The sequence below is a fragment of the Mya arenaria genome, chromosome 4 (assembly GCF_026914265.1).
Source record: "Mya arenaria isolate MELC-2E11 chromosome 4, ASM2691426v1".
In the NCBI taxonomy this organism is placed as follows: Eukaryota; Metazoa; Mollusca; class Bivalvia; order Myida; family Myidae; genus Mya; species Mya arenaria.
The window spans coordinates 59,772,472-59,791,175 of NC_069125.1; the positions used below are offsets into that span (position 1 = coordinate 59,772,472).

The window sequence follows — 18,704 nt, forward strand, 5'->3', positions numbered from 1 at the left end:
TACAATGTAAACTTATTTCACACACACCGGATAGTGCAATTATTTCCAATTTCTTTCGTTTCTGTTTGTTTTTATGCACATTCTTCAACCCATATATTTATTTAATACAGTTATCCAAATGATTCATTTGATTGCAATAAAAAACAACAAAATTAAACAAAATTCTCAGACCAAGGCTTACACTGTCACCTATTTTCGCGACGCATAAGTTGGTAACAGAACGCCCCTTTAGACTAAACAATAATAGTATTAAATAAGTCTTGAAATGGGGCGTACAAAAGGTTCCGGTGCTTCGACGAGCAAGCACATGCCACCAGAGGGCCAGAGTCCAGCTTCTTCTGAAGTGAGCACATCCAGCACAACATCAGCAGAATCCCGGATCAAAGAGAGCCTTAAAGAGCTTTTCAGTCTCATTCATCAAGTGCAGGTTTGCCTTTGTACAAATATCAGCGATGTTGATCATCAGTAACTTACAAGTCCCAAGCCAGTGGGTGTGCTGGGATGCTTGAATTTTGAACCTGTATCATCAAGAGGCTTAAAATCCCTGTCCGGGTCTTTTACCGTTCTTTGCCGTAGCCTATACATCGCTACTTCATCCAGCAACTGTCCCTGATTTTTTTCTCCCAGAAAAAGCCTCCGCAATACTTTTCAGAAAAAATCTAGACAAAAGTCATTTATTTATAACAAACCAAAAATGAAATTGATTACTTTCAATTCCACTGAGTTCTTATTTTTAAACAAAGGGAAGATAGATCTGCAAAGTAGTACAGCATGAAATGTACAACACCTTAATAATGAGTGAAGTGTGTATTATATAAAGTATACATCAACGCTTTGTATGACTATTTTTAAGCCTGCTGCACAGTACTTACAGAAATACTGAATAATTGTAAAATATAAGAGACTGATAATTTTGATATACTAAACAGGTATGTACCACATAAAGGCTTAAAAGCAAACAGTCTTTGAGGTCAAAAAAGATTCATTATCCTTTTCTTTGCATGTGCTCATGACGAGACTCAGATATTCCACCTGTAGTTGTAACAAGTGGCACATTTTAATTAAATGAATATATTTCACATTAATAAATTTTGAGAAGAACGGTTAATGTCATAACAAAAAAGGAACCAAGTTTATATTTATCACAAGCAATGGAAGACTTTTGAAATATATTTTTGTACGTGGTTTATTAAAGAAAGATAATTCTTTCAGGATTGTATGGTTTTAATTGCGCTAGCAAACATTTCATTGAAGTGTTGTTGAAGGGATAGTTTTTTAAAGTTGGACAATGTTTTCTGAAAACATACATACGTATAAAAATGCTATCTTCAAACTGCTCACAATATTTTTTGAATAAAAAAGAGTAGCTATATTTTTAAGGTCTTAATGTCAGGTATAAATCATCCATGACATGTGCAAACAAGTATGTTTTATTTTATCTGTTACAATAGCAAAAATCGATGTATTGTATTTTAACTGCTCTTTTTTCTTATAGTGGTCTGGCACACAGTGGTACCATCGTCAAATAAAAAAAGAAAAAGATTTTATCTTTTCAAAAATAACACCTGCACATAAATGTCTGATGCATATTTACTATATAATTCAATTATGAAATGTACAAAACTGTATATTAAAATTATTTCAAATTTGTAATTATATATTTTTTTATTTTATTTTATGTCAAATACCAGGTTCTGTGTGGATGTGTGTGAAGTCTTTTACCTATGATTTTCTTAGTATATTAATAAATATGGAATATTTCATTTGCAGGAAGAACGGTCAAGGGGAGAACACAACCTTTCTAACATAGCCAAAACACACGAAAGAATGCAGCAGGAACAAAAAAGTATGTCATAGTGTTTGTTATTCCCCCGACAAAAGATGTTTGAAAGGGTTATTGGAGTCACTCTGAGATCAGTCAGTTGGTTGGTCAGTTATTTGGTCCGTTACAATTTTTCTTTTCTGGAGCATTACTTCAAAACTAATTGTTAGAATTTAATTAAACTTCATACAATGGTAATAGTTTACATATATAGTTTTGCAATACATTTAAAACCTAATGATAACAATGATGTAGTCTGACTCGAAACCACAGGAAATACTTTTAATAGACTGAAAAAAAGTGTACATGAATTTGAAATGTCATGAAAAACATTATTTTTCAGTCACTCCTTACTATAAGAGTAAGTTGCGAGGACTTTACAATACAGCAATGCAGGATGCGGAAGGGGAAGCAGAGTAAGACATTTCTTACTTACATGTAAACTATTTGAATTGCAAACTGTCATTCAAACTATATAATATATCTAATACCCATCTTTTAAAACTTTAAAGCCTGTATTACTCCTTAAACAGCATGTTAATATGTTAACTATTTATACTTTCATTTTTTGTACTATAAGCAGTTGAATATATATGAAATATGAAATGCAGACAAAGAGCTGACTTTTAATACATTTAATTATTCAAATTCAATTCCATTCTTAACGTATTATTAAATTGGAAACACAAAGATTTTGAAGAACATTACATGTTACTAAAGAGTTATTCTGATTCTAGCTTACAATATAAAAAAAAACATGAACATTTTTACAGGTTACTAAGGAAGGCTCTTGATAAAATTTCTGAAATAAAATCAATAAGAGAACACAGAAGATTTGGTAAGTCACACAACTCCTTTAATATCTGTGTAGTGAAAATTATGCAAAGCATGTTATTTATGCTCATGAGACATTTTATGATTAACCTTATTGAAATCTCTTTCAAATTGACACAATGTGATTTGAAGGTCATTTGAACAGTAAAAATTGACAACCAGAATTATGTACTATGTAATAGAACATGTGCATTTTGTATGGCAGCATTTCTTGAAATATTGCTATTCACCATTAAAATGTCTGATTTAAAAATTTCATTTTGCATGTATTTGGAGAAAAATCTCATTTAGAAAATACAGGAGTTTCAGAATGAAATGATTGTTTCATAATGCTATTAATTTTCATTTGGTGAGAATTAAGTTAAGAAATTGAATTACTCGTAGTGAAGAATTTGAAAAGACATTAACTCAGCACTTCCATTAAAGGATGTTTGGAAAAAAATGAGCTAAAACTAATTGAGGCCTTGGATGTACAGAAACATCCAACATTTTGGAATTAAAATTAATTGTTTGAAAACTCTATCAGTGAGGAGGCATGTTTTAATTGCAAATTGTTTCTTATTTTATCAGAATGGTTGTACAATAATGTTGAAATTCTTAGTGTTTGAGACGTGAACGTCCATGTCTGGGAGAAAAAAATCAAGAAGTTCATACTTCCAATTTCCAATTCTTAATGGAAGCCTTGTTTATCTTGGAACATTTCAGGAGATTCTGACCGACCCAAGCCAATAATGCGACGTGGTGTGTTAATGAGCATGCTTCAGCAGAACGCTGCCACACTGCCCCTGTGGGTCAGCAAGCCTGGGGAAAGGTTGTTAAATTTGAATAAAACTTAATAGATTAAATAACTTGTTAACATAGTGTGGTTTTATATGATAAGTAGTATGAATTTTTCAAATCTGTTGTCTGCAAGTTTGCAACTTTTTTTTACACAAAATGAAGTATGCAGCTTTATTTTTTTCCAAATAAATAGCCCCATTAAACTTTTTTTTTTCATGGAATAATGGGATAATAAATTCCATCCTGCAGGTTTAAATTATAACCTATGCCTGCATAATTGATGACCTATATGATAACATTGCTGTTTACAATTAAACATCTTATTACTGTATTTAGAATTGCTCATTTGTAGACCACTGAGGTTTTCTTCATTGAAACACAGTTTATAAACATTTGTTAAGGGACTAAATGATTTAACAATAAGTCATATTTGTCTTTAACTTATTACTTTAGTGACCAAATGCTGTCAAAAAAATAGAGAGTAATGTTTGATAGAGATATGGAGGTATTTTCTGTACATATAGATTGATCAGGCTCATCAATTTCCTTTGCTTTACTTGTGTATGACTTAAATCTTTCCTATAGACCTCCCCCGCTGTGTGGAGCAGTACCAGCAGACAACAACTATGTGGTAAAGCCGGGAGACAAGGTGGCGGCAAGGGTGAAATCCTCCGACGGGGAAGAAAACTGGATCCTGGCAGAAGTCGTAACTTTCAACTCAAGTGCTAACAAATATGAAGTTGATGACATTGACGCGGAGGAAGGCAAAGAGTAAGTCACCTCTTCATGTATTTTCTTTACACCTACATGTGCATATAACACCTCTATCTAGGTTTTCTATTGTGTCTCTAGAGCATATGTGAGGTGTGAAATATAAAAATTGAATCTTTAATAGTTCCAAAAACATGTATGTCTGAGTAAATAGGTTTGTCTGAATAACATTCTGACACTTCTGAAAATATAAAAAAAGTATCTTTAAGGTTTAAACTACAATAAATGAAGTCTCTGGCTAAATTTAAAAACATGAAATAATTAAAGAAATGTTCTCTGACAATTATTTGTATGTTTGTGTGATAGTGATGCTCATAACATAGTTTCTGTGTTCATTGTATACTATAACAGCAGATTTCTATTATTAAATAGATTTATGCAATCTTTATGAAATAATTTTGAAGCACAGGCCTTTTTTACATGTAGAAGTATTACATGCATAGGCCCAAAGGCAAATCTGAAGGCCTATATACAGCAGTTCGTACTGTAAATGCCAAACAAATATGAACCCATTGCATCTGTTACACTGGAATTTCTATAAGGCTCAAAAGGCATTATAGGCCTCAGACTATCATACTTGTACAATTTGAATGAACTGTTATTCTCCCAATTATTAATAGCCAATATGTTGTTGTTTTGCAGGCGTCATTCGTTAAGTAAGCGGAAGATTGTAGCATTACCGATATGGAAGGCTTCTCCAGAGACTGACCAAGAGGCCCTCTTCCCAAAACATGCAGTAAGTATAACATGCTGTGGTCACGTTAAAAGATATGTACTAAAATAACAAATGTACGATGATGTACATTTAAATTGTCCAAGAGTTTGCTTGTAAATAGAATGACATATATTTTACCTGCAGCGTACAGACAGACTGTTAAATGTGCGATCTTTGTCCAGTATGTTGCCTGACAAATAACTTGATAAGCCTTTGTCCAATCATCACCAACCTTGGTCAGAATGTGTATGGGCATAATAACTGGGACAAGCTGGGACTGGTTAACCGTCCATATCACTTAAGTCACTTAAAAGTTATCGCCCTTCAATTATAGAAATGACCTAAAATTGGTCTTGTTTGATCAATAACTTATAAAGCCCTTGTCCAATCATCACCAAATTTTGTCAGAATGCGTATTCACAATATTTTAGACAAGTTTGTTAACCAGCCATATTGCTTGAGTCAATCGAGAGTAATCACCCTTTTAATTACAGTACCGTAATTACCAAATATTGGTCTTGTCTGAAAAATAATTTTAGAAGACTTTGTCCGATCATCACCAAAATTGTTAAAAAAAAATGTGTATTTACAGAACATCTTGGTCAGGGTTTATAACCATCCATGTTGCCTCATTCACTAGATTTATGACCCTTGATATTGTACAACCATTTATGACCAAACTTGGTGCTCTAAAATAAAGGTGGGCATATTTTGTGACAGGTGCTTCTCTTGTTTACTATTGCTTAAACTAAATGTATTAAAGACAGCCTTCTGAACATTTTTCATCTGTTTTATTTTCAGTTGGTTTTGGCTCTTTACCCACAAACCACTTGTTTCTACAGAGCTCTAGTTCACGAACCACCAAAAAAGGTACAATTTTGCATTGACTTTAAGCTTTGTTTTTATGCCAGGGTTCTCCCTTACACAGATTTTGTAATCTGTAGATTCACAATTTAGGGCCAATAGATTAAATGTCATTTGCATTCTATTAAATCAATTTATGAAGGTCTCACACATTTTCTAAATTTATCTAAGGGAGTCAAAACTTTTAGATTCAACTGAGAATCTTGAATGCACCTTGTGTTAGTCAGATTAAGAAGGTATTTAAAAGCAAAATATTTAAAGTAGAATCTAATGTAGTTTTTACACCCCCCACAAACGAAGTTTGAAGGGGGTATATTGGAGTCACCCTGTGGTCGGTCGGTTTGTCGGTCAGTCCATTGCAATTTACCTTGTCCGGAGCATAACTTAAAAACTACTGGATGGAATTGGATTAAACTAAATACAATGGTAGAGCATAATGAGAGGAAGTGCAGTGTACAATAACCATAACTTTATTCTTGCCTATTACTGAGTTATTGCCCTTTGTCACTTTTTCTTGTCCGGAGCATAACTTGAAAACTATTGGATGAAATTTAATAAAACTTCATACAGTGATAGATCATAATAAGAGGAAGTGCAGTGTACAGGAACTGCAATTCTATTTCAGCCAATTACAGAGTTACTGCCCTTTGTTACTTCTTCTTGTCCGCAGCATAACTTAAAAATTATTGGATGGAATTTAATAAAACTTCATACAGTAATAGATCATAATGAGAGGAAGTGCAGTGTACAGGAATTGCAATTCTATTTCAGCCAATTACAGAGTTACTGCCCTTTGTTACTTTTTCTTGTCGGGAGCATAATTTGAAAACTATTGGATGGAATTTAATAAAACTTCATACAGTGATAGATCATAATGAGAGGAAGTGCAGTGTACAGGAACTGCAATTCTATTTCAGCCAATTATAGAGGTATTGCCCTTTGTTACTTATTTCTTGTGCGGAGCATATTTGAAAACTACCAGATGGAATGTAATAAAACTTTATACAATGGTACAGCACAATGAGAAGGAGTTCAGTGTGCATGAATCATTACACTATTTTAGCAAATTACAGAGTTATTGCCTTTTTATGCCCCCGAAGGTGGGCATATTAAAATCGCACCGTCCGTCCGTCCGTCCGGCTCTGTAACTTTCCCTTGTATGGACAGATTTTAAAATAACTTGCCACATGTGTTCCACATACCAAGACGACGTGTGGCGTGCAAGACTCGTGTCCCTACCTCAAAGGTAAAGGTCACACTTAGTGTTTATTCACAATGGAGTGCTGCATATAATGACATAGAGTATAGGTTGTCGTGTCCGGGCTGTAACTTTCTCTTGTATGGACAGATTTTAAAATAACTTGCCACATGTGTACCACATACCAAGACGACGTGTCGCGTGCAAGACCCGTGTCACTACGTCAAAGGTCAAGGTCACACTTAGTGTTTATTCACAATGGAGTGCTGCATATAAGGACATAGAGTATAGGTTGTCGTGTCCGGGCTGTAACTTTCCCTTGTATGGACAGATTTTAAAATAACTTGCCACATGTGTTCCACATACCAAGACGACGTGTCGCGTGCAAGACCCGTGTCCCTACCTCAAAGGTCAAGGTCACACTTAGTGTTTATTCACAATGGAGTGCTGCATATAAGGACATAGAGTGTAGGTTGTCGTGTCCGGGCTGTAACTTTCTCTTGTATGGACAGATTTTAAATTAACTTGCCACATGTGTTCCACATACCAAGACGACGTGTCGCGTGCAAGACCCGTGTCCCTACCTCAAAGGTCAAGGTCACACTTAGTGTTTATTCACAATGGAGTGCTGCATATAAGGACATAGAGTGTAGGTTGTCGTGTCTGGGCTGTAACTTTCTCTTGTATGGACAGATTTTAAAATAACTTGCCACATGTGTTCCACATACCAAGACAACGTGTCGCGTGCAAGACCCATGTCCCTACCTCAAAGGTCAAGGTCACACTTAGTGTTTATTTACAATGGAGTGCTGCATATAAGGACATAGAGTATAGGTTGTCGTGTCCAGGCTGTAACTTTCCCTTGTATGGACAGATTTTAAAATAACTTGCCAAATGTGTTCCACATACCAAGACGACGTGTCGCGTGCAAGACACGTGTCCCTACCTCAAAGGTCAAGGTCACACTTAGTGTTTATTCACAATGGAGTGCTTCATACAAGGACATAGGGTATAGGTTGTCGTGTCCGGGGCTGTAACTTTCTCTTGTATGGACAGATTTTAAAATAACTTGCTACATGTGTTCCACATACGAAGACGACGTGTCGTGTGCAAGACCCATGTCCCTACCTCTAAGGTGAAAGATACACTAAGTGTTTATTCACAAGGGAATTCTGAATATAAGGACATAACAGTGTAGGTTGTCAAGTATGGGTGGTATTTTTTTATGTTCAGAGGCAATTTAAAATAACTTGCCATATGTATTTGACACGTAAAGGCAAGATCAACTTTTCATGTACTGACCTTGTTCGTAGGTCAATGTCACATTCGGGGGCATTCGTCACATACTGTGACAGCTCTTGTTCTGTGTTTTTTTGTCAAACTTTTGTCCGCACAGTAACTTGAAAACTACTAGATGGAAGTTCATAAAACTTCATACAATGATAAATCATAATGAAAGGCGGCGTTCGGGGGTATTAATCACCTTCAGTGATAGCTCTAGTTAGTTCTGTTCAATGTATTTATGATGGAAAAGGAATAGTTTTAATGTGTAAATAGTTTGGCTCTAAGGTATTCATCTTTAACTTATATCTACAAAAATGGTTTGCAGATAATAATTATTATCAAGTGCTTTTATACGAAAGAAATCTGTTCTTTCAAGATGTTGGCATGAAACTTATTATACGGTACATGTTACAAATGGCAATACACATTTATGAAGCATGTCCTAAAATACTGGCAATAATAGGAGCTAATGGATTTGTCAAATGCTTGTTGTGCTTGTCTATGGCTTGTCTGTTTTCCAAGGAAAGAAGAAGCCTTAGGAGTATAAATGTGATGGCATTGTAGCATGAATATAAGGTGATATTCATATCAAACTTATCAGAGTTGTTTACAATGACAATTCACAAGATTAGCACGTCTGATCACTATAATTAAAATAGTTTGTATGCACCTTCAATTGACATAAACAGAGGTTGCAGTGGCAATGATAATTAAAACACCCACTTCTTAAATGTTTCTTTTTTGGTTCTTCCTTTAATTGTATGTGTGTGTCTTGCAGCCACAAGATGACTACTCGGTGCTGTTTGAGGATACATCATACCCAGATGGTTACTCTCCACCCCTCATGGTTGCCCAGAGATACGTCATCATATGTAAGGAGGACAAGAAGAAATGAAAACAATCCTAGAATTCTTTGGAGTTGAAGTTCTCTACATGGAACAGAACACACTGTTTCGCAGAATTGACATTGGACACACACGTCAGGACTTGTGTAGTCTACGCAGTACAAAAACATTACAGTTTGCATGACAGGCATTGGGTATGTCTTGAATGCATATGTATTCATTTTGAAGAGGGGATAATTCATAAGAGGTGTGTGTGTGTTCCATTACATCCCAAAAAGCATTGTCGTATGGAATGTTTTCAATACTCTTTGTGCAGCAAACAACGAGTGTGTACGTGAATCAGATTTTAATTGCAACCATAAGTGTTATGCAATGATACTGAGTTAGCTTCAAGAAGAAATGGTAGCTCTTTTCCATTTGTGCCATGGCATTGATCGTGTGATAATATATTGCAAGACTTCACATGTTTTTTATACAGACTTAAATGCGGTATGAAATCTGTTTTAGTAATTGAGCACATTATTGTTCAGAAGTAAATGATATGTAAAGGTATTTTATTTGACAGGTATCACTATAAAACAGTTTCGTAGTAAGCCTTTAGGAATTTTTCAACTCCATACTGTTGTATGTTCTGTTAAAATATGCAGTCAGTATGCACCTTATTTGGCAAATAACTTATAAATATAGAGAGTCAATTGCCCCTTAAATTACCCAGTTATTAAATGAAAGATTTAAAATACTGTAGTAGGTTCAAGAACAGAGCAGATTTTTTCCATTGGTTTATTTCCATCATTGTTGTGTCTATTTACAAATTATGGCAAAAACAGTATTGTAGTATCTTTTTTTGTATTTACATGTAGCAAACAAATCTTTATTTCAATAAAATACATCTGCAGGCAATTAACAATGGATCAATTAGAAATAATAAACAGTCTTTTTTCATAAACATACACCATGGACCACAACCTGTAAATTCATATGGATGTAAATTTATGTCCCAAAGCATTTGAGATCAAAATCACAAATGGTCCGAAATCATTTAAAAAGTCTAAATCAAACAGTAGTTTGTACAAGCATCTGAAACTCTCACCAATTTGAAAACTAGTTATGACTGTATTACAAAAATATGTACATGTTAAATTGTTTTGGTTGTATGTTTAAGTCCCTATTAGTGATTCAAATCACTGTTCATATTCTGCAAGACAGAAGTTTTCCTATCAATAACGAGATTTGGATAATCTAACACCATAATTATTTACAATTGGGTCAGTATGTACATATTTTCATATCTATATCATTTTAACAGAAGAACATGGAATGTTTTGTGATTAAGCACGAAAACAGTGCATGTTTTATAATAAAAGAGATTGTTGTTTGGGCGTGTTTGTTATTTATGTAGCACCAAACAAATTGTGTACATGAATGGTCATAGACTTATAGCTAGCAAGTCTCTTTTATTATTTATTACTGGTCCTTTGTGTTCAATGTTTGTGAAACCAGACGATAATATCAAAACTGCCAGACATAACAAAACTGCCAGATGACAATGTTAAAACTGCATCTGGCGCTCTGACTGGATCAACCACTCCGATGACGGCTTCCTTCTGAAATAAGAAGAATAACATATTGATGAATAAAATGATAGTTACATTACATGATTTATATTATAAGAAGATGAAGAACATTCCGACAGTACTATGCATGTCGCTGTAAAGGGAGCCTGGAACTTAAACCACAATGTATTACACAGCTGAACTTGGTTGAATATTCTCGATGCAAACCTATTTGCTTGTACAGTATTGTCATTGCCAGTATTAATTATATAAACTACTTGTACATAACTATGAAGATCATCGTCTTTGTAGAAATAAGTTGAACGCGATATTACAGACTAAGAAGACGTAGAATATAATTATGCAAAGAAGATATATTTACTAGTAAGGAGTTTAGTAACTCACCAGACTTGAAACCTGGAATTTCCCTCTTCCTCCTCGCCGTCCGCGGTCTGGAAGGACATGACGCTGTCCGTTTTCCGTAGTTTATTATCCGTCAACGTGTCGTCTGACTCACTTTCAGCGTCTGTCTTCGAGACCGGGAAGTACTTGCCCCGCGATTCCGTGAGGTTCCGAACTGGTAGCTCGGGACCCACATCATAGGAAACTGTCTTCAGAGATCTGGTTTGGATGTGCGCAAATGCCTTAAGGTCATTGTCATACTCGTCGTCTTCAAGAACCTTTCTGTCTTTAAAGGCTGCTAGCTCTTTTGCACTATGTCGTATGTTCGATGTGTAGACAACGTCGTTAAAGGCGGCAAAGTCGACTTCCCACCGCGCATTTCCAGAGTCGAATTCCTCGATTCTGTCGAATCGGTGTCCCCACAGCAATTCCTTTGGTGTGTACGATGTTCGAACTTGACAGAACTCCCCAGTTGTTTCAATTGTCCCTTCAATGAATACAATTAATTCATACTTTTCATTTGTCAGATCTGCTGGTTTGATGTCCCAGAACGGGGAATCCTCGGTAATCTTGTGCGTCAAAACCATCGGCCACATGAGCACAATGGTGTCGTCCATGTCGTCTGCCGTGAATTTCATATTGTTAAGGTAGATCGGGTAGTTGACGCCCTCCTCTGTCACGTGTCGTCTAACGAGCACCCCGTGCACCTGAGCGGCGAGAAGATGACTCTTCCTGATATCACCCACACGGATCTGCAGGGACAGCTCGCCGTTGTGGTGGTTTACGCATGCGTTCTTGCTGAATATGATTGTCTTTTGTCTTCTCTTAGGTTGAGCGAATTTAACAAATATGAAACCAAGGAGAATATTGTCTAACAAAATGCCAACAGTGATCTGTAGGAAAACCATGAACAGAGTTCCTTCACAGTCTGTATTCGGATAAGCGACGCCGTATCCGATCGTCGTCTGAGTTTCGATGGAGAAGAGCAGACAGCGCGGGAAGCTTGTCACCGAACTGACGCACAGGTCCCACGTGGGGTCATTCACATGGTCGAAGTCCCCGTGGTTGTAGGCGATGAACCACCAGAAGACACCGAATATGAAGAAGGTGATGAGGTAAAGGTTGAAGAAGAGGGCGAAAGCGTAGCGCCATTTGAGGTCCACCATGGTGATGTACAGGTCGTGCAGATACTTCCGGCGGTAACCGTTCAGCCCCGTGTACCTGCCAGGATAATCATTTATTTCAATTTTGTGTCACCGATGACGTTATTATAAGACTAGTAACGAAGTATGCTTGGAAAAAATGTTGAAAAAAACTCGTATGGCTTCTTCACTTAAAAGACATCGAAAGAAAAAAAGTGTTTTTCTATATTTAGGAAACAAATATATACTGCCGTTGCTATTCATCGTTAATTCAACTAATGCCACTGGAATACAAGACTGCCAGAAACAAGCTTTATTACTAATTTATTACTTTTACACTAATTACCGGTTAATTCATTTTTTTACTGTAATATTATTAACCATTTTTAGGGTATACCTAAAAGATACATGTATACAAACATGAGTATCTATTTTAAAACTGTTCAGCTACTACATGATTTCTTACCTGACTCTATATTTCCCGTTTTTCTTCATGATGGCGCGGCGCTTTTCCTCCAGTTCGCGCTCATCAAGCTTCAACTTCCGCCTACAACAACCGCAAATACCAGAATTAAACATGGTGAATTGTTAATGTCTTTCATGATATAGTCCTCTCAACTACACATAGGAAACTCACAAATGCATCGTGTATATGAGGTAAAAGAATACACAGGTGTTTGTTTTCTAAAAGTTTAAATTGAATACAATAATTCTTACCATTTAGAAATGCTATTGTATGAATGAAAACCAAACTCCGAAATAAATATGAAATTAATAGTCCTACTTTCGCTAGAACCGTTTTGTTGTAAAAATTAATGAAATGCATGGCCATTAGCTGACTCCATAGCAGGCGATTCGAAACCTTCATAAAATTTGAATGGCATTGGAATACATTTTACAAACTCTTACCTGAAGAAGTTGAATAGCGGAATCTTGCTCCATCTGGACTTCCGGGGCACATGTTCCTCGTCATACAGGTAAATGGTGCCTACTTCCGGTACCTCCTTCGTGCTCGGCATTGCGGCAAAACCAGTATTACAAATACTATTACAGAAAAATTAAGTGTCTTCTCTCAAACTTTGTAGAATTAAGTGTTGATATAAATACTGCTTTCCTGTTTTTTTTAAAACATAATAAATGTGTTCAGTATTAACTAATTTATAACTAATGTGTGTTGCAATTATAAATCTTCTTAAATATACGGAGCTGTACTCCTTCGAAGTGAAATACGACTGAACAATGACTGATCTCAATATTTCGACTTAATGTAAGCCCGAAAAGTCGTCACGTGACCCACGGTTGTCGGTCTGCCACATTGGTGGCACCGCCCGGAGTGACGTGTGCCTCAGCGAAACCTTCGACAACAGTTTCAAGCCTTCAAACACACAAGTTTGACAAGACATAGATTGAATTGTTGTTTAAACGCTTAAGGTGTCGATTTCAACATTATTGGTACATTAATTACTTTTGATATATCACACAATGATGACAGACGGGGCATTGTTTAGTGACATTCGACAATACTTCTTAATTGTCACCAAATTTGATTTGAAGGTTTGATTTTCGTCATTATACATCAATTCTTGGAATAAAAATATTTTATTGTTTAACTTTTCTTGCACGTACCTTCACTCCGTGAACGGGCTATACAACTTTGAAATGATGCTACAGAATGTAAATAACAAATACAATTCACTACCATCTGTCGTCTAAAGACTATAAAACTTGGTCTTAAATTGCTATAAATTATGTGATGATAAGTTCCAAACAAGTCTAAGTATTCTAAAGCATGTGTATACAAAATGAAATTAACACCATCTTGACCACAAGTATTCGAATTGGCCATACATTTTATATCTCTACAATATGTTCCGACTATGTCTTTTCCACAAGCCTTTCATTTAATTGTGATATTATAGTGAGCTTTACGCGGTGTAATGTTTTGAAATTTCACAAGAAATATTTTTTTATCTATCTTCGCTAAATTCAAATATTCATTTCAGTAAAGAATGTTTTGACAATGTATTTTTTTTGTGATTCGTGACCCCTCATAATTTTGCTTTCATTTGAATAGTATGAAAAATAAATGACCGACATTTGTTAGAGAGTTTATTGCAGTTTATATTTAAGTCCTTTATTTCTACTGAAACCACACGTGAATTTACCCATTTTGCATTTTTACAAGGCCAAAATAGAGTGTTTGTTAATTGTTTTCGATATCATTTGTATATATTCTTTCTCTAGTTATACAACATTTTCCAATTATACCAAAGCCGTATCAAGGTATGGGTTATGGGAAGATTTGAAAGTTTACAATTTTACAAAACGTATAAGGAAAACCCTGGCGTCGCGCTAAGAGGCGAATTATTAATGAACCAAACTCACTTGCAGGAACCTGGTACATTCATGTGACATTACTGTTATCACTTATTATATCGTTTCTGCAAGAAAAAAAGAGAGTGCAATGATTCCGAGCCTGCATAAATAATGTTATACAAATTAGGTTATAATATATCTATCAGTTAACATATCGGGATTGTATCTCAAAACTATGACGATAGATTTTCGATAGATATAATTTAGATTTCAAGATCAAAAGAATGCTAGGTTACGCCTTAAAATGTGTTATTTAAACTCAATTCAATCAATAAACATCCGATGAATAATATAATATGCTCGATACATGTTATTCTAAGCTATGCCTTTTTTAAAACACTTCACAATCTTAATAGTTACATTTGAAAGTTTCAAAATCTGACCAAATTAAATGTTAACCCGTACGCTCAATCAAACTGATATACAACGTTCAAAACGCCAAATCAGCATTAATTATTTTCGCTATTCCAAGATACCTGATTTCACTTTCATATTAAATCGACGTTACCAGATTACACTAGAGTTGACGTTTGACGTAAGCTGCGGCAGTTCCAAGATTTGACGTTGAAAGTCGTAGAGTCGATTTCCACGAATAAAACGACCAAAGGTCTGAATGTGATACAAACGAGAATCTTCAGGTATTCTTATCAAATGGCGTCAGACGGTCAATTCATATGTGAATGAAAATCTTTTTTTATTATTGGCTTTTATGTTTGCTTGTTTTTGTATTGGCAAATGGAATTCGGCGCACCAAACCTCGGAACCCGGAATACCACGGAAATGGCCGAAATCCGGCATTCCTAATGGGTGGTTGTAGGTACCCCCTTATGTTTTTACAGAAATTAAAGCAACACTATATTGACAAACATAAACATATCAACTGCCATCATGAAACAGACTGTTGAAGTGTACACAACGACAAAAATAGAAGAAAAACCAACCCCGCCCTTGTCAATTATGTCTGAAGATTTTATTAGAGGGTGACCCTAGGAACATTTCTGTGATTTTATTTCTGACTCTGTTTAGATGTAAGGAACTACCCGACACACAGGCCGCTGGGGGAAAAAACAACCTCATAAACACAAACACGTTGTCGTATGTTCTTCGACAAAGACTGCCACACGAAGACAAGATGTGTGCTGCTACATGTAGGTACCTGAGATTGATGGCAGGTTTTATAAGCGTCTGGACGCATTTTAGTTGAAGATGAGTACTTGCATGTATTCGATATATTTTATGGTTTCAATGGTTCTTGTATGCGACTAAATATATAGTTTATGTTGTCCTTGAATGCGACATGAACTATGGTTAAATTGGTTCTTGTGTGCGACACATTCTATGGTGTCTATGGTTCTTGTGTGCGACATATTCTATGGTTCTTGTATGCGACACATTATATGGTTTCTATGGTTCTTGTGTGCGACATATTCTATGGTTTCTTTGGTTCGTTTGTGCGACACATTATATGGCTTCAATGATTCTTCTGTGCGACACGTTCTATGGTTTGTGTGTGCGACACATTCTATGGTTTCTATGGTTCTTGTGTGCGACATGTTCTATGGTTTCTATGGTTCTTATACATGACATTTTATGGTTCATCTGGTCCATGAATGCGACATGTTATTGCTTCTTTAGTTCTTGTTTGCGACATATTCTATTCTTTCTATGGCTCTCGAATGCGAAATTTTATGTCTATAGTTTCAATGGTTGTTGTTTACGACATTTTATATGGTTTCTTTTCTCCTTGTGTGCGACATGTTCTATGGTTTCTATGGTTACTGGGTGCGACATGTTCTATGGTTTCAATGGTTCCTGTGTGCGACATGTTATATGGTTTCTATAATTCTTGGGTGCGATATGTTCTATGGTTTCAATGGTTCCTGTGTGCGACATGTTCTATGGTTTCTATGGTTACTGACATTTTATGGTTCATCTGGTCCATGAATGCGACATGTTATATGGCTTCTTTGGTTCTTTTTTGCGACATATTCTATTCTTTTATGGCTCCCGAATGCGAAATTGTATGTCTATAGTTTCAATGGTTGTTGTTTACGACATTTTATATGGTTTCTATTCTCCTTGTGTGCGACATGTTCTATGGTTTCTATGGTTACTGGGTGCGACATGTTCTATGGTTTCTATAATTCTTGGGTGCGATATGTTCTATGGTTTCAATGGTTCCTGTGTGCGACATGTTCTATGGTTTCTATGGTTACTGGGTGCGACATGTTCTATGGTTTCTATGATTCTTGGGTGCGACATGTTCTATGGTTTCAATGGTTCCTGTGTGCGACATGTTCTATGGTTTCTATGGTTCTTGGGTGCGACATGTTCCATGGTTTCAATGGTTCCTGTGTGCGACATGTTCTATGGTTTCTATGGTTCTTGTGTGCGATTTGATCTATGGTTTCTATGGTTCTTGTGTGCGATATGTTTCATGGTTTCAATGGTTCTCGTGTGCGACATGTTATTATTTTCTATGGTTCCTGTTTACGATATGTTCCATGGTTTATATGGTTCTTGTGTGCGACATGTTCTATGGTTTATATGGTTCTTGTATGCGACATGTTCTATGGTTTCTACGGCTCTAATGTGCGACATGTTCCATGGTTTCTATGGTTCCTGTGTGCGATATGTTCTATGGTTTTTATGGTTCTTTTGTGCGATATGTTACATGGTTTCTATGGGTCCTGTCTGCTATATATTCTTTAGTTTCTATGGTTCTTGTGTGCGATATGTTCCATGGTTTCTTTGGTTCCTATGTGCGACATGTTCTTAGTTTCTATGGTTCTTGTTTGCGATATGTTCCGTGGTTTCTTTGGATCTTGTGTGCAACATGTTATTAGTTTCAATGTTTTTTTGTGCGACATATTCCATGGTTTCTAAACTTTCTATAGTTCTCGTATGCGACATATCCATGTGTTTATGGTTCTTGTGTGCGACATGTTCTATGAATTATATGGTTCTTGTGTGCGATATGTTCTATGGTCTCTATAGTACTTGTGTGCGACATGTTCTATGGTTTTATGGTCAATGTGTGCGAAATATCTCTGGTTTCTATGGTTCTTGTGTGCGACATATTCAATAGTTTCTATGGTCCATGTGTGCAATATATCCCTGGTTTCTATGGTTCTTGTATGCGACATGATCTATAGTTTCCATGGTTTAAGAGTGCGGCATGTTCTAGGGTTTTTTATGATCTTGTTTGCGACATTTTCTATAGTTTCTATAGTTTTTGTATGCGACCAAATATATAGTTTCTATGGTTCTTGTTTGCGACAAATTCTAATGATTCTGTGGTTTTGGTGTGCCACACTTTCTATGGTTTCTATGGTTCCTGTGTGTGACAAGTAGTATGGTTTATATGGTTCTTGTATGCGAAATTTTTTATGGTGCAAGAGTGCGACACATTCTATGGTTTCTATTGTTCTTGTATGCGAACTATTCTATAGTTTCTATAGTCCTTGTGTGCGACATACATGTGTTCTATGGTTTCTATGATTCTTGTGTGCCACATATTCTATGGTTTCTATGGTTCTTGTGTGGGACATGATCAGTGGTTTGAATGGTTTTTGTGTGCGATATATGTCCATGATTTTGTTTCCTTGTGTGCAACATTATTATGGTTTCTTTGGTTTTTGTTTGGGCCATTTTCTATGGGTTTTCTTTATGGCTCTTGTGAGCGGCATTTTCTACGCCTTCTATCGTTCATCAGTGCGACATGTTTTAGAGTTTATATGGTTCTTGTTTGCGACTTATTCTATGGTTTCTTTCGCTCTTGTATGCGATATTATCTAGGGATTCTATGGTTTTTATTTGCGACATATTCTGTAGTTTTCGTATGTGACATTTATAATCTATTGTTAATACATTTATTGTTATTGTATGCGCTATGCTGTATTGTTTCCATGGTTCTTCTATGGTTTCTATTGACCTTGTATGAGACCAAATATATGGTTTCAATGGTTCTTGTTTGCAATATATTATATTGATTCTACGGTTCTGGTGTGCGATGGTACTGTGTGTGACATATTCTATTATTTCTATGGATCTTGTTTGCGACATATTCTAGGTTTGTATGATTCTTGTATGCGACATATTCTAGAGTTTCTATGATT

General features: G+C 35.8%; 2 protein-coding genes across 2 annotated transcripts; one reads left to right on the forward strand and one right to left on the reverse strand.

Moving 5' to 3' along the window:
* The first annotated feature begins 20 nt into the window (after window positions 1-20).
* LOC128230597 (SAGA-associated factor 29-like) lies at window positions 21-10,489 on the forward strand. Its single transcript, XM_052943011.1, has 9 exons — window positions 21-427; window positions 1,771-1,846; window positions 2,166-2,238; window positions 2,596-2,660; window positions 3,362-3,467; window positions 4,022-4,207; window positions 4,850-4,943; window positions 5,724-5,792; window positions 9,047-10,489. Exons 1-9 carry the CDS (start codon window positions 266-268, stop codon window positions 9,161-9,163), a joined length of 948 nt encoding a protein of 315 aa, XP_052798971.1. The 5' UTR covers window positions 21-265; the 3' UTR covers window positions 9,164-10,489.
* Window positions 10,490-10,585: 96 nt separating this feature from the next.
* LOC128230596 (G protein-activated inward rectifier potassium channel 4-like) lies at window positions 10,586-13,413 on the reverse strand. The gene is made up of 4 exons (XM_052943010.1): window positions 13,120-13,413; window positions 12,677-12,757; window positions 11,072-12,289; window positions 10,586-10,717 (listed from the first exon to the last, which is right to left on the reverse strand). Coding segments are annotated over exons 1-4 (1,410 nt in total). The 5' UTR covers window positions 13,230-13,413; the 3' UTR covers window positions 10,586-10,716.
* Between the last annotated feature and the right edge of the window lie 5,291 nt (window positions 13,414-18,704).